The sequence below is a fragment of the Festucalex cinctus genome, chromosome 1, assembly GCF_051991245.1.
Source record: "Festucalex cinctus isolate MCC-2025b chromosome 1, RoL_Fcin_1.0, whole genome shotgun sequence".
NCBI classification, from domain to species: Eukaryota; Metazoa; Chordata; class Actinopteri; order Syngnathiformes; family Syngnathidae; genus Festucalex; species Festucalex cinctus.
The window spans coordinates 12,557,000-12,581,146 of record NC_135411.1 but is presented as its reverse complement, the minus strand read 5'-3'; the positions used below and the strand labels follow the sequence as shown (position 1 = coordinate 12,581,146).

Below are 24,147 nucleotides of genomic sequence, written 5' to 3'. Positions count from 1 at the left end.
CAATGCCAAAAATGTAATTTTTAAAACAAGTTGCATATAACTTAGTGTAAAAAATTGTGCGTCAAAAAAATCAATGCTGCAAATATCACGCAGAAATGGGGGTGGGGGTGAGGGGGGTAGGGGGGTGTAATCAATCTAACTTCTTTCAAGTCATCTAATATCAAGCCAATCATCTTACGCTTTATTGGTCATAAGACATTGCCACGCTTAATTTTTGGCGTTGATATTTGACACTAAATCTTTAGTGTAAAAAAAATCAGCGTGCAAAATCCAAGGCAAAAATACCACATCCGGGTAACCAGGGAGAATACAGGACAAAGCAATCCAACCTTCCTTAAGTCCAACTAATGTTACGCACATTTGTCATGACCCGTTCAATGCTGTGGCTGAATTTTTTTTAACTCAATTTTCAACTTTCACCGCTGAATTCTTTTGATGGTGGAAAAATTCTGAGTTTGAAATTTGATGGTAAAAAACACAGAAATTCAAACTGATGGCATCGATCCACAACCCTTTCCTTTTAAACTAATCCAACCATGATGAAGCACGTCACTGCTGCCATCTTGCCCACCACTCTTTGTCTTACTAATCAATTTACATGCATCCCACGTCACCGAAAACCCTGCCAGCGAGAAGCGAGTCTATTCAAATGCAAGCCATCCCACCAAAGCATACGAGAGAGCTAATGAGGGCAGAAACTGGTCTTTCGGGGTCAAAGGCCACATTTTTACCGGGAGCAACAAGATGCTGCCGGTCAAAACAAGGAGACAAAAATAACACCCTCATGAATGTTGCCTTTTTTTTTTCTTTTGTGAATAGAGACAAGCGTTTGTTCAGAAGGCATAACACCAGGCAGCCTCATGACCAGAACCTGATGGCATCACACAAGAGGGCTGTTCATTTCCAGTACAGAGTTGCCCGCAATATCAGATTTTAAAGCAATCTTTCTTTGTGTTTTAATAGTATATAGCTAACCCCTAGGTAGCAACAATCAACCAACAAACATATGAATAGTTCATAAAACTTTTCTTTAATACCTCAGAAAGTCTGAATTAAGTAGCAGTTATTTGAAGATCTATCCTGACCCTGACATCTATGCTAATTTCCCTTAGCTAGTCCATGATGTATCCTATTACACTGTATTAAACTTAGCAGATATTTAGGCTATTTTGTATCATCATATACCTTGGTTCAAGATTTTGGTGTATAAATATGCAATGTTTGTAGTCCCAGTAAAGTGAAAATAAATATATTTGATTTGACAACACAGCCTTGTTAACAACCCTGCCAAATTTGAATGATTAAAAAAAAAAAATAATAAATAAATAAATAAAATAAAATAAAAAATAAAACGTATGCAAAGTAAGACTAAAAAATTGTGAAAAACGAACTCAAAGTACTAATCTCCGCTGTCAATCCCAGAGGTCGCACTCAACCATCAATCAAGTACACCAATGCTACGACCTGGAAAAAATGTATGCTACTTCATCTAGCATCTTTCTCATGCCTACACATAGCCACATGTTGGAGTTGGAGATACAAAAACATTTCCGCTTAAAGCCGGTAGTAGCTGGAATGTATCCCGCTTGTCCGTCACGGCTAATTTCCATGCCGCTACGAGGCATTCTAAAGCAGCCACGCCAGTGCAAAGTCTCTTGTTACAATAGTGTTAATTTTATCAGGCATTTTAAAATTAAGTCTGTTTTAGTCCAGTTTCAATCACGCATCTTAGTTTTTATCATAGTATTAGTCAACCTCATCCCATTTTTATTTAGTCAACTTTTATTCAGCTATAATTCTAGCATTTTAGTCTTTATTTTAGTCCAAGAAACATCTCAACATTTTATTTGTCAATTTTAGTCAACAAAAACTGTCAACATTTTAGTCTAGTTTTAGTCAGGACAATCATTTCTAACCCTGTATATTTTTTTTTGTCAGCAGATAATGTTGAACATTTCAGATGTAAAACAATTTCACATAAAATGTACTTCACACAAAGTTACAGTATATTAACAAGTAGCTACTATGACTCCATAATAAGATAGTAAGTTAGCCAGCATTAGTTAGCGGTCGGATTAACATTATGGACAGTTGATGGATTAATGTTACGTTACACGGATAATTTACTTTTTTTTTTTTTTTTTTTTTAAACCGTGACTCCACCTCCTGTCTGTTCCATGTGTTTGTGCATGTTGCACTCATTAGCTGCAGATTTGAAAGCAGGTGTGTCACTGTCACATGAGACAGATTAGCATTGACAGACAACATCTTACAAAATCATATAATTTTCGTCTTGTTTTTGTTCATGAACTAAAATGTCCATAGATTTGAATACAGTTTTTATCAAGTGAAGTATATTTTCATTTATCAAATCTGGCTAAAAATGGTGTAGGCATAGCTAGCTAACTGCATGTAGCATCTGCACTAGATAACCACTTATACAAACAACGGTGCTTTAAGGAGGGCCGATTCATGCTAAATGCCCAAACGCATCACCGAGCCCCATTGTAGCCATAACAATAAATAAATAAATAAATAAATAAATAAATAAATAAATAAATAAATAAATAAATAAATAATTCTCAATTTTCACAAGTTTCAAGTTCCACAATGAATGTAAAGGAAGAAGTTGGTTTAAATACAATGGTACCTTGACTTACAAGTACCCCAACTAAACATGGGCCTATTACAGGCTTGGCAAGATTTCAAAAACTGCTAACAACAGATGTCACTTGTAATAAGCTTTTCTTTTTCTGAGGGGATGTCTAAGGAGGGCACAATATGATTGACTGCTTGCACAGTTGAGTAGAGCCTCCTACATAATGGAGGAAAAGGAGAGAGGGAGCAAGACGAGATCTGCATTGTCCTAAAATACATAAAAAAAATAAATCATGCCACCATGTGCTAGTTAGCCCCAATGACAACATGAGTGGCCCATGGGACAGTTCTTGCCAGCGATGAGACACTGTGAAGTAAGGAAGAATGTTAAAATTTAATTAAACTTACGATAAATATTTCTTCTGTAGTATTCTGCATTTTTGTTTAAAAAATAAAATAGACTGTCTTCAGTAGGGAAAAAATGTTTTATTTACCCTAATTAAAAAAAAAAAAAAAAAGAAGGCATTTTTGACCTTACTCCCATGATACCACAATATTTTTGCTCATGGTTATCGGTCCATGCCTAACCCTAATTTAGGAGTTGTCTGATTTATAGGCCTTCGCTGGGTGAATATTTTGCTTTGATGTTGCATCTTGAAATTTTAGGTAACATGGAGAAAAAGAAAAAAAAACAACGTGTGAAATGAAAGCACTGTAATGCCCGCATTTTGGCAAGGGAGAACCAGAAATCCCTGACACACTTTCAGCCGTTTATTGAACGGGATCAAGTACACTCATACGGCACTGCTGTATGCCACAACTCACACCCAGACGCTCACACAGAGTACAGACTCCAGGTCCTAATGTCACACACTAAGCTGAGCCCCTCAAAAGCACACATTCCACTTATACTACATTATGTGCAAGTAATTGACATTTCCGAGTTTACGTCAAAAGTCAAAATGGCGATCTAATGCTGCATTCAAATACAAGAAGAAAGTGAGATGTCGGACTTTTCCAATTTCAACCAAGAACTGTGCACGGGAATGTCCCTTTGTGCTTGGAGGGGGGGGGAAAAGATCCCAACACCATCGACCGGCTTCAATATGACGTCACTCGTCTATAGCGACACAGACCATGAATGGCAAAACAATCTACACAATTCTAAACATATTGATCTATTTATTATGACATTAATGTAGTTATTCTTAGTAACTTCAGGTAACTACTAACCCAACATCATTTGGACTGACTGCATTAACCAGTAATCAGCCATCTTTGTTGTTTACATTTACCTCCAACACTTTGAGGTCGGAAGTGGGACAATCCGAGTGGGATCAATCCGACTTCCCACCTGCCTCGAATGCAGCATTAACTCAGTGAAAAGAAGCGTTCCGCTAATTGAAAAGCATTGGACTTTGGATTGTTGTAATTTGATTTGTGAGGACTATTTTAATTTCAAAATGTGATGAAATGTCATTTGACTACCATCTACCTGGTGTGTGTGATAGGCAAAATGAAATACTTGGATGTTTGGAATTCTCAATTACACTTTTTAAAACAAGTTGGGCAATTTTTATTTACATGTATGTTTTTGAATTCAATAGAATGCTATTTGGTTTGTAAAAACATAAAACCAGTGTGTTCCTGGGGGTCTGAAATGGATTAATGTGATTTCACTTAATTTCAGAGCGCATTAATAGTAAGTCACGGTACTGTATAATCTGGAAAACACTCATGGATTTACTTTCTGGAAAACACAAACAGTGGGAAGCCTGCAGGAAGGAATACAGTACAGAACAGTACTCACAAGGCCCCAGCACAGCCTTTAGCTTCCATCACTCACCTGTTGAATGCGTCAATAAAAGTCAGTCCCATTTCTAAGCTTGGTTTGACAAGGTTCGATCTACATTAGAGCATAAGACGCCAATGCGAGCCTGCCTCACCAAACAACTGGAAGCAGGCGTAATGTCGAAACGTGGAGACAGTAGTGTGTCTTACCTGGCCGAGGTGGTTAAACGAGCCCTCAGGTCTTTCCGTGTCTCCTTGCACTGGGTCGAGCTGTATCCGTCAACAGACGCTTGGAGGAGACCTTTCCCTCGGCTCTGTAGCACAATGTCACAACTACTGAACTGTACACTAAATGTGTTTACAACACACAGGAGACTGCCAGCTGTAAAAATGGACATGAAACACACACTGCCTGCCCACTTGAAAGCCGTAGAGTCCCGCCGCTTTCACTTTTCCGCTGACGTTTACTGTTGATGATTTACTACTTCTGACTTTTTTTTTTTTCCCCCAAAACCAATGCGAGTTCTCGTCTCCGTTCCTTTTCCTCCTCCGACAGGGCGCTTCGAGTCGACAACACCCGAATTTTGACGGGAGGAGAGAGAGGCGGTCCAAGTGAGACTCTGGCGGATGTTTACCAGCAAGTTAGCGGTTGAGGAAACACTGCTTCCTGATGTAATTTTCAAAATAAGACACACATAAGTATGGTGGTTTGTAGGGGTGTTAAAAAAATCGATTCGGCAATATATTGCGATACTACATCGCGCAATTCTCGAATCAATTCAATAGGCGGCTGAATCGATTATTATTATTATTTTTTTTTAAAGAGCTCAGAATTGTTCATTCGGTAGTCTTACCGATTCAACGTCTTATCATCATTGCCTTTTTTTTGTGTGTGTGTGTGTGTGTGTGTGAATCGATTTTTAAACTTCCATTTTTAATGGAAAAATATTCAACAAAACGTCTGACTTCGGGTTAGGATTCACACCTTGAGCATGGAAGAATGTTATATGAACGGAACATTAAGCCTTAATATTTTATTTTAATGCTGTTCAAACATGAAACAGATTACAACCTCTATAAGACTGAAATTTCAGATAAATAAATAATACATTTTCATATAAATCTTACACTCTACAAGCTTACTGATTAGTATTTTTTAAATTTGAATGAAAAAAAATCGCAACAATCGACTTATGAATTCGTATCGGGATTAATCAGTATCGAATCGAATCGTGACTTGTGAATCGTGATACGAATCGAATCGTCAGGTACTAGGCAATTCACACCCCTAGTGGTTTGATACCTGGCTGGACCTTTGGTGGGGGCTTCTCCAGAGGTCCTTCTAGGGCGTGTTGGTGGCCCCTCTCACTAGTGTTTGTCATAATTTTAATAAATCAACAACAACAAAAAGACTAGTAGCCTAAACATTTTCAGTTCTTTTGTCATTCCCTGTTGATAGCTCCTCGTTATTTTTGCACAATTTGCAGGTTAATAAATGAATGCACTTTTAAAATATGACCGAGAAGACAGCCTGGCATGCCTGGCCAAAACAAGCAAGTCCCTGGCTTATTGCCTTGTGACAAGAATCGTCTCTGGACTTTCCTGATGTACACCATCTCTTAAACTCAACACTATCACATTGTAAGTATTGAAACCATCAATATGATTATTTAAATAGTATACATCACACACAGAGCCTGATGTGTGATCATGTGTCTTTTCTACTCATACCAATCACAGGACGAAAAATACTGACATCGCTGAATGCCGGTGCTCTGTTTTTGTGAGGACACATTTGTAATCTGATTGATTGTGGACCTGGACTACTGATTTTGGAGGCCTTGGCCAGATTAGATTGAAATGGCAGCATATAAAAATGAAATCTGGATTTAAAAAAAACAACAACAACAACAACAACAACAAAATCAAGATAACACTGCGGCTGTTGTGTGAATAAATTAATAAAATTTAATGGAGCAAATTAACTTGTAAATGTAGGTTAAGTGCAATAAATATTTAAAATACTGGATTTTAATTTAAAGGTAAGAGTAGGTTAGACACCCAATACCAGTATATTCTTAACTATCTAAAAAAAAACAAAAAAAAAACAAAAAAACAAGTGTACAACTGTTGTTTTAATAGATTTAGTATATACTCACCAATTTCATGGTTGATATATTCATCCATTGAAAGTACAAGTAAGTTTGATCCAGATTGGTGATTTGAATGTGTTGTATTCAGTGGGTCCCAGTTATCTATTTCATGATACCTTTATTAAACGTCAAGAATAAACAGTTCTGATACTAGACTATAATGGTGGTGCTCTCCCCACATATGTGAAGCCATTCAATCAGTATTTAGTGACTAACATTGCGGTGCTGTTTACATCGTCTATGATGTGCATTTTTGGAAGATTTCACCGGTCTTCTTGGAGTAACCAATCATCCAAAGGCAAACCAAAAATTACAATCAAGCCATTTTACACTCCCCACATGGTATGAAAACGTTTACACCAGAATTTCTCGTCTTCACTGGGGTTGCTTTTAAGCCATTTGCGGCATTTAGCTTGATCGCCTGAATCCATTTCCGTATAGGTTGCAGCTTTGCCAGATATTCTTGCGTCCAGCCAGGGCCACGCAGAGTAAGGGGGGCCAATGGGGCAAAGTCACCGGAAAACCAAATTTTGTTGGGTGGGCATCCAAAAAAGGAAACGAAAACAGTAATGCACAGTTAATTGGATATGTAACTTTAATCTGATTACCAGTCTTGAAATAATAATGCATTCCATCACTTATTACATTAATAAAAAAAAGAAAAATGTGGTCATGTACGCATTACTGATATCACTGGAGAAAGGTGTAAATCAAGAGCTTGTACTATGTTCAGCCACACGCTCTCATGACCTGACTCCAGTCCTGCCTCTCTTACGAAGCCCTACGGCGCCGGGCCTCCAGCAACATCGTTGCCTCCCCCAGGGTGGGACCTCTTCGCCGCACTGAAAAACATACATTCATTTAATGTGGGTGTGAAATTCTTCAAAAGGTTGTGTTCTTGCTTTTTTTTGTTCTTTTGGGTTGAAAACGGAGTGTTTCTGTCACCTGTAGTATCCGACGGTCTTAAACGGCCTCCGTTTGGTCTCCGAGGAGACTCCCCGGAGTGGTGCGGCAGTCGGGAGTAGAACCCCGGCGCATCCTGGATCACTATCCACTCAAAGTTCCCATCCCGGAGAGGCCGATCGTTGATCGGGTCGAAGTTGTAGCGGTCCATGAACTCCTGCACGCCAGCCACGTTGGACATCGCGGGGGCAACGTGGTCCTGCTGCTGCGCCTCGACCCTCTCGGGCGGCGGACTTGCATTGGAAAGGCGATTGTTTGACATTTTTGTTGTACAAAATCTGAAACGCCAAGTAGTAGTTCTTTGCAAATTCACAATGGGAATGTATGAGCAGCTTCTTTGACAGACTGGCGTAGACAAATGATGCTATGGCTTGGCCACAATTTACAAAGTGTCCCATGAAGATTGCTTTGTTACAAAAAGACTTAAACAATTTCGACATCATAGAGAATAAAGAAAATGGAAAAAAAAATAAAAAATCAGATCATGTTCATGCTCACGGCCAGCTGTTGCATCCTATAAGGCAGGGGTGTCCGAACTACGGCCCGGGGGCCATTTGCGGCCCACCGTCCATTTTTCAGTGGCCCGCAACATATGCTAAAAATGGCATTTGACTCAGTTCAAATAAAATAAACAAAACAAAAACGTTTGGAGATGGTCAAAGTAAGAAGGGAGGGTATCGAAAAACAGGTGCCATTAAAGGTTATTTTAGTTAACTAAAACTAATGAAAAAAACTAAAATAAAATAAAAACAATATTGTTACCGAAATAAAATAAAAACGAAAATGTTTTAAAAAAAAATGAAAACTAACTGAAACTACATTTTATGTTTATAAAATTAACTAAAAATAACTATAATAATTATAGCAAACATGTCCTTCGTTTTAGTCTTTGGCAATTAATTTAATGCATGAGCCTTTGGGGATGATTTTAAATGTGATTATTTTTTTATTTTTTTTATTTTGATATAAACCGGAAAAATGACGTTAGAAAGTATGTCACACCGAAGTGACGTCATCTAGTAGCAGCCAATAGAAAAGCACCTTCAGACGACGTTGCTCCCATGCTGTTTTTTAAATATTGCGCACAAGTAATACACACTTAAAAAAAAAAAAAAAAAAAAAAAACTAAGACTAATACTGAAACTAACAAACTAAACTAAAATTTAGCATTTTTTTTTTTAAAGAACTAAACTAATAAAAACTAACAGAACCACCCTGAAAACTAATCAAAACTAACTAAAATGAAAAATTCCAAAACTATAATAACCCTAACTGCCATATTACAAATAAATTGGTTTATATACTGTAGCATTTTTCTAAATATGCAAAAGCACAAATAAATTATTTGTACTATTTTTAGAACTAAACACATTTTCTCTTCATAACATTATGTGGCCCTTGCGTCCTTCTGAGTTTCTTTATGTGGCCCTCAAATGAAAAAGTTTGGACACCCCTGCTATAACGAGATTGTTGCAATTTACAGTCTGAAATAGATTTTTTTAATTTTATTCGGGCCCGAGCAGCGACCACTGCAATGTTGTGCTTGTTTCTGTAGGAATTATTATTATTGTCCGCAAAGAATTGCATTTTTAAAGGCCTAAACATGAACAGGACCTAGCAAAAAATGGTAATTTACAAGTTGTCATAGGTTAGTTGAACCTATGACAACTTTTAAATTACCATACCAAAAATATAATAACCCTGGCTAGTCATTACCTCAAGAAAGATATATTTTACCTGTATTTATCCAGGTATGGCAATGTGGCAATTTGCACATTATGTTAAACAATACACATTGCAAGAGCTGTAAACATATACAATAAAAAAAAAAGCACAGTACACTGAGCAATAAAGATTAGCATCCATCCATCCAGAAAATGACCGTATATCCATAAAATTGCCAGAAATGTCAGAAATTTAATAAAAAGGCAGGAAAGTCTAAAAATGTATGAAAAACAAAGTATGAAAAATTACCCCAATATAGCACACTGTTTTGTTTATCACAATGTCCAAATATTTTGTGGCTCCAGGCAGAGTTTGTGTTATTTATTTGGTCTAAAATGGCTCTTTTGACAGCCCTCAAATGAAAAAGTTTGGACACCCCTGCTATAAAGAGATTGTTGCAATTTACAGCCTGAAATAGATTTTTTAAATTTTATCAAGGCCCGAGCAGTGACCACTGCAATGTTGTGCTTGTTTCTGTAGGAATTATTATTATTGCAAAGAATTGCATTTTTAAAGGTCTAAACATGAACAGGACCTAGCAAAAAATGGTAATTTACAAGTTGTTATAGGTTCCTATGAAAATGGTAATTTACAGTATTAGTTTTAGTTTTTATTACTTGCGTGCAATTTTTAAAAAACACCATGGAAGTGATGTCATCTGAAGGTACTTTTCTATTGGCAGCTGCTAGATGGCATCTCTTCTGTGTGACACGCTTTCAAACGTCCTTTTTCCGGTTTACATCAAAATAAAGCTGCTAAAAATCACATTTAAAATCATCCCCATAGGCTCGTACATTAAATTAATTACTAAAGACTAAAAGGATCATTTTTGCTATAATTATAGTTAGTTTTAGCTAGTTTTATAAACATAAAATGTAGTTTCAGTTAGTTTTCGTTTTTTAAAAGGCATTTTCGTTTTTTTTTTATTTCGTTAACGAAACTGTTTTTTTGAATTTCACTTTTAGTTTTTTCTAGTGTTGTTCCGATACCATTTTTTGGCTCCCGATACCGAGACCGATACCCAGCTTTGCAGTATCGGCCGATACCGATACCATACCGATACTTGAGTTTTTTTTTCCTCAACATGAAAAAGCTGCCCTGCGATTGGTTCAGAGCATTCAAGGGCCAATAGGATATCTTAGATCGGCATGCAGTGAACATGTCACATACCAGTGAATGTCGTGCACCAGCAAGACAAAAGAGGCTGCATCCAAAATCCTATATTAGCGTTGGAATTAATGATATCGGCATGCCGATACCGATACCACTGTTTTAATGCAGTATCGGCACCTCTGCCGATACCAGTATCGGTATCGGAACAACACTAGTTTTTTCGTTAGTTTTAGTTAATTAAAATAACCTTGTCACTAGCTAACTAATTTAATAATTATAGTATATAATAATTCCCTAAGTTAATTGTAACTTGATATCAGAAAAAAATAGTTAGATGTAGCTAACAAATGAACATGGTGTAAAAAAACAAAACAAACAAAAAAAACATTCTTCATATAGACAGTTTGATTCCAAAATATAGTAGAATGATTACTACAATGATCAACAGGAGTCAAATCTTCTTGCTGCATCTACAGCAAAAGCAAGACAAGAGGCAGCATGAAAGAGGCTCCTCGTCCGTTTGGTAGCGTCCGGACTCGGGCTCGTCTCTGCACTCAGCTATGAAAGCCTGGAGCTGGGACACGGGCACTTTTTCTTGCTGGTGATGCTGCAATAGAAACAGTTTGAAAACCAGGTTGGCTATCAAACGCAGGATGCAGCGTGGAACCTCCAAAGTTCAGTTTACTTTGTTGGGGAAAATTGGACTCTACAAACAGAATTCAATAGTTTAAATAGCAATCATCTAATTTGGTGAGACTTCAGTTAAATGACCGTGTACAGGTCTCACTCGTGTTTAATTGAATTGTTCTGTTTTCTGTTTTGATTCAATTCAAGCCAACGCAGAAGTCATCCGACTTTCAAGGTTCCGTTGTATTTCTGTGGCGACAGTCTGACCTTGATAGTCTCGTAGGTGTCCGTGATAAGCGCGATGAAGAGGCTGAGCACCATGTAGATGAAGAGGGAGATGAAGGAGTAGAGGTAGAGGCGGCTGAAGAGCCACACCATGTAGCCGTTGTCGGGCATCTTCATGAAGGTCGCGTACATGTCGTCGCCGTTGACCAGCGAGAAGAGGCACTCGGTCACCTTGTCGAACGTTCGAAACTGGGACAGGGCGATATGTTGGTGAGGGTCTGTGACAGTGGTTGCTTGAGGCGGGCACATACTGACAGTCGGGCCCAATTTGAGCATTTCAACCCCATTCTGATCAAAGTTAGAAAAAGCCTGATTATCGGGTGTCTCTGAAAATTTATCCTGAGTGATTATCCGAAGTATGGTTTTTCCCTCGAAAATCATTTACAGTAAAAATGAAAAGAAGAGCCAGAATGTGTTTAACAGACAAGCTAACAGGTTGCCTATAGCTTTTTCAAAATTTTCATCTACTTTTTTGATACTCTTTCTTTACCCTATGTTTTATCACAGTCACTTTTGGTCAAAATTTACTTAGTAATTTTATCATGGCCTATTATTGTTTATGTATACAGTACAGTACAGTACTTTACATTTTGTTATCATTGTTTACACAATTGTATTAACTTAGATGGATTAATTTTTTTTTTTTTTCATGTTTGTTGTTTCACGCTATTACCGGTAGTTATCTTACTCAATTATTTTTATGATTGATTGATTTTATGTGTTTTGTGATTTCTAAGTATGTTTTTATATTTTATCTGGTTTTATTATCTTATTTTATGTGCAGCACTTTGGTTCCATTGTGGATTTTTAAATGTGCTATACAAATAAAGTTGATTGATTGATTGATATATGATTTGTAAAAATATATATAAAAATATAAAATATATAAATATAAATATAAATATAAATATATATATATATATATATATATATATCATTGATTAAATTTAAAATAAAAAACTTATTTTTAATGTATTTTTTTTTAACAAATGACATTTATTTTAATTCATACATTTAGAAAATGTAGTGTGGTTTTCCCATCTTTGTCAACATTTTGACATTTTGCTATTTTTTAGGGCACTTTTGTTGTCAATTATTCCACTGCTGACATTAACTTTTTATTCATATATTTAATTTTCTTTGGTAACTTTCTTACATTTTTGCATTGACTAATAGTGATTAAGTGATTTTACCCCCCATTTCTTGACCATTTTGGTATCATTGTTTACAAAATTGTATTACCATTAACTTAATTGATTTTTTTATTTCTTTCATTTTTTGTTGTTTCACACTTATTTTACTAATTTGATGTTATAAATAAATAAAAAAATAAAAAAATAAAAAAAATAAATAAATAAATAAACATTGTTTTGATTACATTTTTTAAAATTATTTTTAAATACTTTTTTTTCCCAAATTGCATTTATTTTAATTAATAAATTTAAAAATGTAGTGTGTGTTTTTTTTCATCACTTTTGCCAACATTTTGACAATTTGCTATGTTTTGTGCCAGTTATTTCGCTACTGACATTATTTTTTATTCATATATTGAATTTTCTATTGTCATTTTCTCACTTTCTTTTCATTAATAAGGATTAAGTGATTTATTAATCCTTATTTTACTGTAGCATTATTTTTGACATATTTCTTAGAACATTTTTTATTTTTAAAATATATTGTAGTGATTAAGGGATTTTTAATACTTTGATATTGACATCTATTTGTTTTTTTGTTTTTTTCAATTCATATTAATTGACAGATTTTTTTTTTTAATTATATTTTATTATTTTTTGTGTTTGTTTTTTTTGTCAACATTTTGACAATTACCAACTAGCATACTTTCCACTTTGTATTTTGTCTGGATGCCATGTGGCCTTCCGCTGCCCCTCACAGGTCAGTGCTGGTACTACAGCAGATACTGTTATTAGGGGAAGAGACGCATGATTGTTAGCGTAGATATTGCTGTGTGTGATGTGCTGTGTTGGTGATTTTTGAGACATGAGTACACCACACCACTCTTTTAGAACTGAAGAACACATGCTGATAAATTTCCTCGTGTATGGAGTCTCTTGATGGTTGAGATGTTAAAAAAAAATAAATAAATAAAAATAAAATAAAAAATAAAAAACCAAGTGCGAGTGTAATGACGTGGCTCAGGGACATACTTTGTCGTGGTAAGGCCCAAGCACAATCCAGCCGCAGAAACAGTAGCCGAGGTAGATCATGGCAGCACAACAGCAGAATCGGATCACGTTTGGGAAAGCTGCTCTCAAAGTCAAGATTAGGATCTGTTCAAAAAAATCAAATCAATCAATAAATAAATTCCCTTTCTCCTCACACAAGCTTGCATTTTGCCTAAAAGTGAGCATTCTCACATTGTATTTCTTGAAGAAACCGAGGTACCGAATCACGCCCACCCACACCATCATGGTCGCCGTGCCCAGCAGGATGCTGCACTCGTCGTAACTCGTCATGAACTGAAAGAAAAGAAGAAAAAAAAAGAAAGTACATCTGCGTCAACAGTGGAAACATTTCTGGATGCTAACTAACAATGCTAACTAACTAACAAACGTCTATAAACAAAAACACACCTTTGTCTGTATTCCGATCTTGAAAGCTGAGCCGGCGATGGTCAGAGTGTCGCTGAAAATGATGAGAATGTACCAGCCATTCACAAACTCCATGCGGTCCAACATGGTCACAATCTTATTGTAGTAGGCATGGAAGAATGTGTTGAACTCCTGCAGGGAAAATACAGAAAGAATTACGATGATGGGAGTCAACAAATATTATTTTTATTTACGTATATACTGTACTGGCAAGCATCTGCATAAAAACAGTAACAAAACCAACAATGGAATGGCCAATGGAATATAATGGTATATTACAATTTATGTTAAGTTAAAGTGGAATTTAAAACAATATATATATATATATGTAGGCCAGAACAATGAAGTTGCGCTGGTCCTCGGAATGAGAATATAGACCGAACAACCACATATCTGAAGGTAACTGTAAAATAATGTAAAGTAAGTCTGAACTTTACTATTATTTTTATTTATTTACAATTTTAGGGTCCATCCAAGTGCTCTTGGGGTGCCCTTTTGACGCACTCCTGGACCTAAAAGTGTGTTTTCTAGCAACCTGAAACATTTGCAATGTACTGACAAACGTGAATCTGCCAAAATGGTCAAAAATCAAACCCCCAAGAAATGAGATTTTCTTTTTTTTGGCATTTATGTCAGTGTATAGGCTTTCCTACCACTAATAGACCTTGAACTCTTTTTAAAAAAAAATTTAGTTCTTTAATATTTAATTATTTATGTATGTATTTATTTATTTGTTAGCAACTTGAAACAACAATTTGGCAACAGCCTCAGCCCTGTCAAAAGTAATGAAGAATGAAATACTGTTTTTTTTAAGAGTCCATTCTGGTCTCACAGAGGCCCCTGGTGTGTTAGTGGAAAATTCACTAGAACCCGAACCGAAAAGTGGTCCAAATCTACCCTTTTGAAACAGCCGTAGACCAGCTGAAATGGCTGAAAACTGATAGACTCTCTTAAAAGACATTTACTTGCTTTGGTGCTGCTGTTTTGGGTAGCAACTGAGTTTAAATTGGGTGTTTAAAAGATAGTGTCTATGAACTACATCATTTATAGTTACTACAATACAATTTTCTTTGTGTTTATTTTTTTTTAAAGAGGACTAATCGATTGAATAATCGAGATGAATCAATCCTAAAAATATTCGATAGTGACAGCACTAGTTGTGTTGCTCACAAACTGGAGGTGGATGCCATTGATGACCGAACGCCCGCAGAGGATCAGCGAGGTGAAGCAGGCAAGGATGACCAGAGAATCGAAGAAGAGCAGGAGATAATCGTTTTTCCCGGCTATAGGCACAAACCTTTGAGTTAACAGCGGCTGGGAGCTGCGTTGAATTTCACAGCAAAACCGTGATTGTGAACTTACAAGTGCCCTCCACATTCCAGTCCCTGCATTCGTTGATGGTGACGTCGTTTCCGACCCCCACCTTGATACTTCCGCTATGAGCGTGGTTATCAAACGTGATCTGTAGGGAAAAAACAAACAAACAAAAAAAACAGGCGAGTCAGCGCCATTTTGTTTGCGATTCTACAAAGGCGTTGGTGGGAACTGAACTGACCACCACGTGGAAGACGTAGCAGTCGGGAAGCTCGTGGTGCCTGACGGTCTGCAGATTGATGGTCTTCAAGGTAAAGTAAACGTTGACTGACAGCAGCCTGGGCACAAAACAAGAGTACGTTGGCATCTTAACACTCTTGAAAGGCATGCGCTATACTCATAATTAGTGTTGTTCCGATACCGATACTGGTATCGGCAGAGGTGCCGATACTGCATTAAAACAGTGGTATCGGTATCGGTGACTACTCACAAGTAACATGCCGATACCATTAATTCCAATGCTAATATAGGATTTTGGATGCAGCATCTTGTGTCTTGCTGGTGCACGACATTCACTGGTATGTGACATGTTCACTGCATGCCGATCTAAGATATCCTATTGGCCCTTGAATGCTCTGAACCAATGGCAGGACAGCTTTTTCATGTTGAGGAAAAAAAACCTTAAGTATCGGAATGGTATCGGTATCGGCCGATACTGCAAAGCTGGGTATCGGTATCGTATCGGGAGCCAAAAACCGGTATCGGAACAACACTACTCACCTCCTAAAATCCAAAGAGAAGTTCAGGGGCGTAGCCTGACTGTTGTTGTCCAATGGCAGCACAGGGTAGATGGAAAAGCAATCTGCGTATGAAATCATGATATCAGCTGCATTCCTCCTTCTGATAAACATCAGCTTCCATTTTTTTCCCCGTTTTTTTTTTTTTTTTGCGGAAGCCATACTTTATATCCTCTTATTTTCCACTGACTCAGATTCCATAAATATAATAAAAGCATGACTGGATTCAATATTTTGTTCTTCTTTAAAGTGAAACAAGACTCTTAGCATTTGTGTTATTTCTTTCTTTAATGCTTAATAAAAGCATCATCTTTCGAAAGATTCAAACTCAATCAATGATGGAATGTATATCTCGTTGAGGGTGGATGAGCTATTACTTTTCTCAGCCGAAAGACTTTTTGGTTCAGAAATACTGGGACTTTATCTACAGTTTCTGAGGTAATTGCATTCTGCAGATATCGAGGGTCAACAACGTGATGCACCTGAGGATCACATCAGTCACCTGTGGGCCTGTTCTGAGATTAAATCAGCAGTAATGGGACATTGTGATTCCCACGACAATCATCGGCGATACAAGTATAATTATAAAAATATAAAAAGTGTGTTGCAGTGAAACTGTGATATAGCAAGGAACCACTATAAACAAAGGCAATTAATATGAGCTAATTTGTTATATCAGAAGTTTGTATTAAACTGGTAGACCTTTCCTTTAGCTGTATATATATATATATATATATATATATATATATATATATATATATATATATATATAAGGAATTTTATTCTTCCAAATATTGGAATCTCAATCAGCCTTAAAAAAAAAGTCCTTATTGGTCAGGGTCTAATCATTTATTATACACTCGAAAGACTACAATATATTTATATTTTTTGAAACAGTGTGTAGTAAATAATACGTTACCGGTATCAATGTGTGGATCGATGTAGAATGTCTCATTTCCAGGGTCAATATTGCTGTTCCTGTAAAACTCTTGGCAGACCAACAGAGGCGTGTACTCGCCATCAACCCGCTCATAAGCCAGATTGCCTACTGTCAGGTTTTGCAGTTTAATGTACTGCGAGAAGAGAATACCAACAAAAACTAAAACTTTACCATGACACAAATTCACGACAAAGATTTCACTGACTTTACCCGGTCAATGATGTAGTAGATGTGGTCGTACACATCATATTTAGTGTGCAAAACGTGGCCCCCTCGTTGGTGGTCCTTGTATCCTTTGAGGAAAAGATGTCGGAACGTCATCAGGTTTTCATCTTTGAAGGTGACCATCATCTCATTGCTCAGACCGAACGAGACCAGCTGAAAAAAAGAAAACACGTCAAAAATGTTCTGCGCTTCATTATAAGCAGTCCGGGTTTTGTACCTGGGCGGTGATGAGGGCGATTTTTAATATTTGCAGCATCAACTTCCACGGCTTGCGTCCTCGGGCTTTGTACTTCTGGCAAGGGTTCATGAAGAAGTACTTGAGCCTGCGCCTCAGGTCCTCCACCACCCTGGGGTCCATGTTGGGGGTGCGAAGGCTCCATCTGCAACGGCCGTTGGCTCTCCTCTCCTCCCGGCGGGCTCCCAAAAGGGGCTCGGACTCGTCCATGGGACCGAGCGCAGTCGGACGCTGGCGAAAGCTTCAGCGTGCATCAGACGAAATGCACTTCAAGTTAACGAACGGCGCCATCATTCCAGTCATTCTGATGTTTATCAAACTGGTTTGCCTACATGATCTTTTACCAACCTTCAGACAACGCAAAATTCACTTAAATATGAGCATTTTAAAATTTTGAATTAAAGCATCAAAGACCTGCAAAAAAAAAAGGGGGGGGGGAGTAATGAGGGTCAAGGATCTATCAGAAACATTACATATGACAATAAAGTCATCTCTAGATTACTGATTTTCATTGTATACATTTTTAGCAACATTTTGCCTAATTATACTACCAGATGGGAGGGTAAAAAAATGTGACATACAACAAAAAACAATGTAACATTGCATGGCAAAATAATAAAAGAAAAATCACACATGCTGACAATCATCTAGATTACTGATTATTAATTTGCAAACTAGAAGTTGGGGTAAATACACACAACACACAATCATAATGATAACACTAATAATAACATAGGACTTACCTATGAAAAGTGGCTGTGCATCGATGGAGCTGCTTACATGACAGTTGGCTCTGAGTGCCTCAGTGGTGACACTCATACTTCTGTGTCATGCTTTCCAGTTATGGAATTTCCAAAACAATGTTTTGGGGAGGGAAAAAAAAAAAAAAAAAAGAACTATAGGTGTCAGCATATGTCTGCTAAATGGATTTATATCTAGCTTTGCATTTATAAATAATTTTTATAGATGCATCGCTTTGAAAATACTATACACTTTTTAATTGTTATTTTAAAATATTTGGTGTTGTTTATAAATAATCACATCAAATAAAAAAAAAAATATATCAAATGTATAAAGATTTTGTTTTTAATTAATCCTCACTTTAACATAACTTTAATGAAATAAATGGACACAAAAACATTTTTTAACTGAATTACATTGAAAATATTTTAGAAAATTTTAAGTAGTTTAACAATTAACTCATTGGCTCCCAAAAACATATAAATACGTTCTATTTTAAATAAGTGTCCCAAAGACGTATTTATTCATTTTTTTGTTTGTTTAAAAAAAAAATATTTTTCATGCTACAGAAGGCTTTGATGCAGCCTCTGAACTGAAGAAAACGGTTGAAGCAATGGTAGTTATTACAAAAACGGCCAGCAGTTGGCAGCAGAGTATAAGAGATCAACCAAGGCCATGTTGAAACAAGCTGTTTTCCCCATAGTTTTAAACAGATTTCAGAATAATGATGAAACGTAGCTATACTCTAATGCTAACTGCTGCAAAATGGAAACAGAAATATACTACGACTCTAATCTTTCTTTTGGTAGGTTCCATGTTTTTATAGCAATATAACAATATTCTGTGGGCCTTGCAAAATCCGTCAAAATCCAGTCAAACAGCCGGGAGTGAAGGGGCTTGCTTCAGTGAAAATGGCTGGGAGTGAATGAGTTAACCAATTTTAGGACCACATAGCTAAATTCATGTTTACTAATACTGTAGTTTGACCTACACCGCTGACCCCCTGTAGCGCTATGGTAATTCAGGGGCATGATCACGAAGTGCTGTCTCCAAGAAAGAAAATACAATCACTTTCTTTAAGCTCTGCCCCACCGGTCGTCATGGTACTGTAATTAAAGTCATACACGAGATTGGTTACATTGTAGAGAGCAGGTGGCTCATTTGCATGAGACATCATCATCTCCTTAAAACGTTTCACAAGGTTAATAATAGGTTGTGTAAAGTGTCATATAAATCCTAATCCTTTCCATGTGTTTTAAATAAAGACTGTTACGGACAAGGCACAAGGCACCTAGGAAGGAAGTGAACATTTTCAAGAAAATAATGATATTTCTCTTTTGAGTCATATTCATGTAAATAATGAGTTTAATCACAATACTGTATTATTAAGTTTGTCTTGTGTTTTATTGAACATTTCTGAGTAGACATATGAGAAACAGCTGCAACAGTGAATGAATGCCTCTTATGTGGGTTTTCTCCATGCACGCCATCTTCCCCATGTTCTACAAATATTACATATTAATTGACATAGGGCAGCACCGTCCCCTAGTGGTTAGCACATCTGCCTCAAAGCTCTGAATTTCACGGTTCAAAGCTCGGCTCCGGTTATCCTGTGGAGTTTTATTATATTATGTGCTTTGCAAGTGTCCAGGGTGCGCACCCCACATCTGGCCCAAAGTCATCTTGGACAGCTCACTCATGACACTAACAATTATCGTTGTAAAATCTGTATACAGCTCTTTATTATGTCTCACTCCAATGTGTCTTTTATGGACAAAAAATCTGCAAGTGAGTGCAAAAAGCACACTATGCTTGTCAGTTTAGGATCAGATAGACATTACTAATTTAAATGTGATTATAATTTTTTTTTTTTTAATTCACAGAGATTATTTGTACATGCTGTGGTGTACTGTACAGTGTAGTGACTACATCATGTTTATACTAGGGCTGAACAATTATTCAAATTCAAACCAACATCGTAAGGCAGTAGAATGCAATTTTCAAATTGCACAGGCAACAATTAAAAAATATATATATATTTGGTCGGTCAGTTGGCTTCTTTTAATATTTACAGTACATAAAAAACTAATTATATATAAATTGCGAGCAGTCCAAAAATGAAATGTTGAAGTAATGTCTGATTTATGACTTCCTAGCTTATGTTTACACAACACTTGTTCAGTAGAATTGAGTGAAGTTGTCATAGTGAACTCTTGAAGGGGAAGTCAACGTTAAACATTTCTTGACAATAATATGTTATATGTGACCTCATTATTCTAAACATGATATTCAGATGAATATTCTATTTGTGGAATATGAGTTATGCAGCAAAATCCAGCCATTTTTTTTTATCAATTTCAGGGGGCGGCCATTTTGCCACTTGCTGTCAACTGAAGATGACATCACAGTTGCTCAGGGCAGGCAACGACCAATCACAGCTCACCTGTTTTCTGAAGCTGAGCGGTGATTGGTTGTTACCTGAGACCTGAGCAACTGTGATGTCATCTTCAGTCGACAGCAAGATATTGATATTATATTATATATTATATTATTGATATTATTATATTGATATTGATAAAAAGGACTTCTTTAAATGATTGCAAGTCAAAGAGTTTAGTTGAAGTAGATAAACTGTCAACTGTGAAACTGAAATATTTATGTACAGTATATCGGATATTGTTTATTGTGATAGAGATTAACTTATTGTTTTCATTTATTAAAAAAACACACACAAAAACACACACACACACACGGGAAAAAGGACCTTTACAAAATAATTGCAATATTGAGGGTGGAAAAAAAATAGCAATTAGATTACTTTGCTAAATTGTTCGGCCCTATTTTATACTGTAATAAAAAAGCAGCAGGATATCATCTTAATTGTGTGATGAGTGTACCTGGCGGTCCCTTAAATGCAAAAATACTAACCCTACTTAGTAAAAGTTGCTCCGATGCGACGCAGGAGTGAGACAACGTGAGCGGAGGGGTTGGAAGTTGGGGTCCGCTCCACTGCCAGTGGACCCCGCGTCTATGCTGGAGTGCGACCCCGCCAGCTGCTCCTGCTCCTCCTCCTCGGGCAGAGCGGGAGCTCCCGGTTCTCCTGGCCTGGGGAGGCTGGAGGAGGTTGTGGCGGAGGAGGAGGCCACAGACGTCAGATTGCCGCTGTTCGGCAGTGACGGCGCGCTGGGGCGCACGCCAAATTCTAAAGTGGAGGGGCTTTGTTGTCCATCCAGGTAGCAGACCAAGGTGGAGTTGTTTGAGAATGTACCGGAGAGCTCCTGGGTGGAACATGGAGGGGTGGGACTGTTCTTGGGTGAGGGACTGGAAGCTGCGGCTGCAGAAGAACAAGAAACAAAGACAGTTGCATCTCTATGGAAGAGGATTAGGGCAAGTAAAGAGAGGAAAAAAAAATTGGCAGGATTCTCACTTTAATCTCTGAATTCCCACTTTAAACTGAGCATTCTGACTTTAATCTGAGAATTTTGACTTTAAAGTTCTCTTTAAAATTCTCACTTTAAAGTCAGAATTCTGACTTTATTAGTGCTACTATTATTCTCACTTTAAAGTCAGAGTTCTGACTTCATTTCTGAATTTTAGAATTCTCATGTTAATCTCAGAATTCTGACTTTAAAGCGAGCATTCTGACTTTAATCTCAGAATTTTGACTTTAAAGTGAGAATTCCGACTTTATTCGTGAGATTCTGACTTTATTCTTATAATTCTCACTGTAAAGTCAGAATTCCAACTTTAAAATCTCAGAATCTCAAAATTTGGACTTTAAAGTCAGAATTCTAACTTTAAATTCAGAATTCTAACTTTATTATTGCTACTATTTTCCTCATATTAAAGTCAGAATTCTGAATTCAAAGTCTGCGATTGGCTGGTGGGGTGTAAACACTGTCTTTCCACAGAAATGTCACGCTGTTTACAAAACAAACACAAAATGGCAAAATACAGGCTGGGGGGGCGGGGGTTTAGGACAAAATCACCACCAGAAATTAAGAGAAGCCCACATCTGTAAATTTAAGTAGTTTGTTTTTTTAAATCCTGTAATTAAAAAGTGCATTTTCCTGAGTGAAACCGGCAGACTGGGCTTTTAAAGTGAGAATTCTCACTTTAAAGTGAGAATCCTGCCAAACTTTTTTCTCCCTTTAATGGTCCTAATCCTCTTCCGTACAGCTCAGTAAATGTGAATATTGTAGATTAATTCATTTTAAATATGAGTAGAATGTTCTTTGTATGGGGAATTTGTGCTCCCTTGTGGAAGACTGACGCAGTCCCGAATTGGATTATTTTTTTCTTTTTCTTTTGTTACTTATTAGCTAAATTAATACAGCAAGTAAGATGTGACCTCCGAACCTCTAAGAGACTCCAGCTTCTCATTCTTGGCCTTCTGCACCTCATCTGTGATCTTGTGGATGATGAAGTTTTGCGAGCGCAGCTCCCGGATGGAGTCGACCAGGACGTCGAGGCCACGCGGGTTCTCGGTTAGGATGTCCAGCAGCCACCCCGTCCTGCTGGTCTGCGTGCTCTTGCTGTTGATCTCCTCGGCATCGTCCCGGGTCAGGATACGGCGGGAGCGTAAGTAGTCTAGGTGGCACCGGGCCCGGATCTTCTCGCAGAGGTAGTGCCGCATGCGCGTTAGGACCTGGCGGATGGTGTTGAGAGAGCTCTTTTTTTTTAAATTATCTGCTTTTACAAGAATAAAAATGTACTCTTTTGGTAATCGTTAGACCAGGGTTTCTCAACCTTTTTGGGTTTAGGGACCCTTTTCCAAGTACCCCTCATAATCCTATCCCCAATTAAACTCTTTAACACAGTCATAAATCTCATGGGGATTATTATTTTTTTAATGTCTCTAAATATTCATGCAGTTATGCTTTAGGCCAGAGGTGGCAGTTGCGATAAAAAGGGAGCAAGTCCATCATGCTCCTTTAAAATTGCCACAATATCATTGTCATCATCATATTGGGCATTCTTTGGCAACCTTTTTTTTTAGACCTACACTAATTGCCAGAACAACACATTTGAGATCCTCCACAAATGGAATCAATTGACGTGTATGTGGATTTGCAAGTGCCTCAATATCAAGTGTTATTAGTGATTGTAGGTTGTTTATGTATATCAATGAGGTTCTTTATTTTTTTATAATATTGTGAGTTTTTATAAAGTATTGTGAGCTTTTTCATAGCGCCAACTTCCAACATTATTGTGAGAATTATCAGATTTTGAGGTTCATATTATATAATTATCATACGTTTGGATATTGTTACATCTCTAATGTGTAGTGAGATAGCTGCTTTCTTTCTATGTAACTGCTTTATGACATGTGAATTGTTGGCATTTGTTTGGGCCCTAAACCTAAGTATATTTAGACCTACTACCTACACCGATTTATGAAATTATAGTATTTCTTATTATTTCAAGGCAGGCTGGCTTTACAGGTGTACACTGTGGGCTACGGTCGTTTTACAGTTACTAGGCCAACGTTCGAAGTTCATTTAACGCTAAAAAACAAAACGTTTTTGGGATTTCAGGTGTAGGCTACGTAATGTTTCAACTCGCGATTCACGGCAAAATAGCGCACGGTGGTGAGTTACCGGTCACGGACAAATTCTGCGTACACTTTACTCTAGAAGAAAAGAGGGGGGGGGGGGGGGGGTAATGCTCAACTTTACGTCGAGCATTTGGGATAGAGCTGACGTACTCACGTCTTTTTTAATCTCCGCCATCTCATCTTCACTGAGTTGAGGGACATCCATCCTCGCGACGATTTAAAAAAGTACACAAATAGAAATAAAACAAAATACAGGCGTTCCGGTAAAATACCAGTGGCCGCTCAACTAAGCTCGGCATTAAGTTCTTATCCAAAAAGGTTACTTTCGAGTTGTTAGTTTCTATATCGCGGTAAATCAGAAGTATTCACTTATATTTTTTTGTTTCAGCAAAACGAAGAGAGGGAAGCCCTGACTTCCTGATTAGTCAAGTTCACGTCGACACAAGTCCAACGTCACACGTCACTCAAACTCAG

The 24,147-nt window shown here is 37.2% G+C and overlaps 4 protein-coding genes across 8 annotated transcripts in view; all 4 read right to left on the bottom strand.

The window, feature by feature from the left end:
- Positions 1-4,959, bottom strand: part of LOC144016339 (guanine nucleotide-binding protein G(I)/G(S)/G(O) subunit gamma-12-like) — a 52,256-nt gene extending 47,297 nt beyond the window's left edge. The window contains exons 1-2 of one of the 4 annotated variants that reach the window (XM_077517350.1): positions 4,799-4,959; positions 4,600-4,703 (exon numbers count right to left, since the gene is read on the bottom strand). Coding sequence is in view for 1 of the 4 variants with exons in the window: in XM_077517341.1 (XP_077373467.1) it covers positions 4,600-4,787 (188 nt within the window). In the remaining 3 variants the exon portion in view is untranslated. Of the gene's footprint in view, positions 1-4,599 lie in introns of all 4 variants that reach the window. The other 3 variants (XM_077517357.1, XM_077517368.1, XM_077517341.1) reach the window with 3 other exon arrangements.
- A 2,160-nt stretch (positions 4,960-7,119) lies between these two features.
- Positions 7,120-9,087, bottom strand: LOC144016332 (uncharacterized). Its single transcript, XM_077517319.1, has 2 exons — positions 7,488-9,087; positions 7,120-7,384 (listed from the first exon to the last, which is right to left on the bottom strand). Exons 1-2 carry the CDS (start codon positions 7,765-7,767, stop codon positions 7,314-7,316), a joined length of 351 nt encoding a protein of 116 aa, XP_077373445.1. The 5' UTR covers positions 7,768-9,087; the 3' UTR covers positions 7,120-7,313.
- Positions 9,088-9,217: 130 nt separating this feature from the next.
- Positions 9,218-19,352, bottom strand: mcoln3a (mucolipin TRP cation channel 3a). Its single transcript, XM_077517258.1, has 13 exons — positions 18,119-19,352; positions 17,358-17,789; positions 17,126-17,293; positions 16,895-17,048; positions 15,959-16,040; positions 15,420-15,516; positions 15,227-15,326; positions 15,035-15,147; positions 13,847-13,996; positions 13,631-13,732; positions 13,421-13,543; positions 11,238-11,444; positions 9,218-10,950 (listed from the first exon to the last, which is right to left on the bottom strand). Exons 2-13 carry the CDS (start codon positions 17,583-17,585, stop codon positions 10,795-10,797), a joined length of 1,680 nt encoding a protein of 559 aa, XP_077373384.1. The 5' UTR covers positions 17,586-17,789; positions 18,119-19,352; the 3' UTR covers positions 9,218-10,794.
- Positions 19,353-20,152: 800 nt separating this feature from the next.
- Positions 20,153-24,135, bottom strand: bcl10 (BCL10 immune signaling adaptor). 2 transcript variants are annotated; one of them, XM_077517271.1, is made up of 3 exons: positions 23,828-24,135; positions 22,476-22,764; positions 20,153-21,450 (listed from the first exon to the last, which is right to left on the bottom strand). In XM_077517271.1, exons 1-3 carry the CDS (start codon positions 23,876-23,878, stop codon positions 21,050-21,052), a joined length of 741 nt encoding a protein of 246 aa, XP_077373397.1. In that variant the 5' UTR covers positions 23,879-24,135; the 3' UTR covers positions 20,153-21,049. The 2 variants fall into 2 exon arrangements, with proteins under 2 accessions (XP_077373397.1, XP_077373408.1); XM_077517282.1 differs by having other exon boundaries at positions 20,153-21,444.
- Between the last annotated feature and the right edge of the window lie 12 nt (positions 24,136-24,147).

Coding starts and splice junctions, on each gene's coding strand:
- LOC144016332 (XM_077517319.1), bottom strand. CDS start 7,767: ATGTCAAACAATCGCCTTTCCAATGCAAGTCCGCCGCCCGAGAGGGTC. Junction 7,385..7,487: donor AAGACCGTCGGATACTACAG/GTGACAGAAACA, acceptor TATGTTTTTCAG/TGCGGCGAAGAGGTCCCACC.
- bcl10 (XM_077517271.1), bottom strand. CDS start 23,878: ATGGATGTCCCTCAACTCAGTGAAGATGAGATGGCGGAGATTAAAAAA. Junction 22,765..23,827: donor TGGCGGAGATTAAAAAAGAC/GTGAGTACGTCA, acceptor ACCATCCGCCAG/GTCCTAACGCGCATGCGGCA. Junction 21,451..22,475: donor GAAGCTGGAGTCTCTTAGAG/GTTCGGAGGTCA, acceptor GTTCTTCTGCAG/CCGCAGCTTCCAGTCCCTCA.
- mcoln3a (XM_077517258.1), bottom strand. CDS start 17,585: ATGGACGAGTCCGAGCCCCTTTTGGGAGCCCGCCGGGAGGAGAGGAGA. Junction 13,733..13,846: donor AGATCGGAATACAGACAAAG/GTGTGTTTTTGT, acceptor CTTTTCTTTCAG/TTCATGACGAGTTACGACGA. Junction 11,445..13,420: donor TTGGGCCTTACCACGACAAA/GTATGTCCCTGA, acceptor GCCCTGTCCCAG/TTTCGAACGTTCGACAAGGT.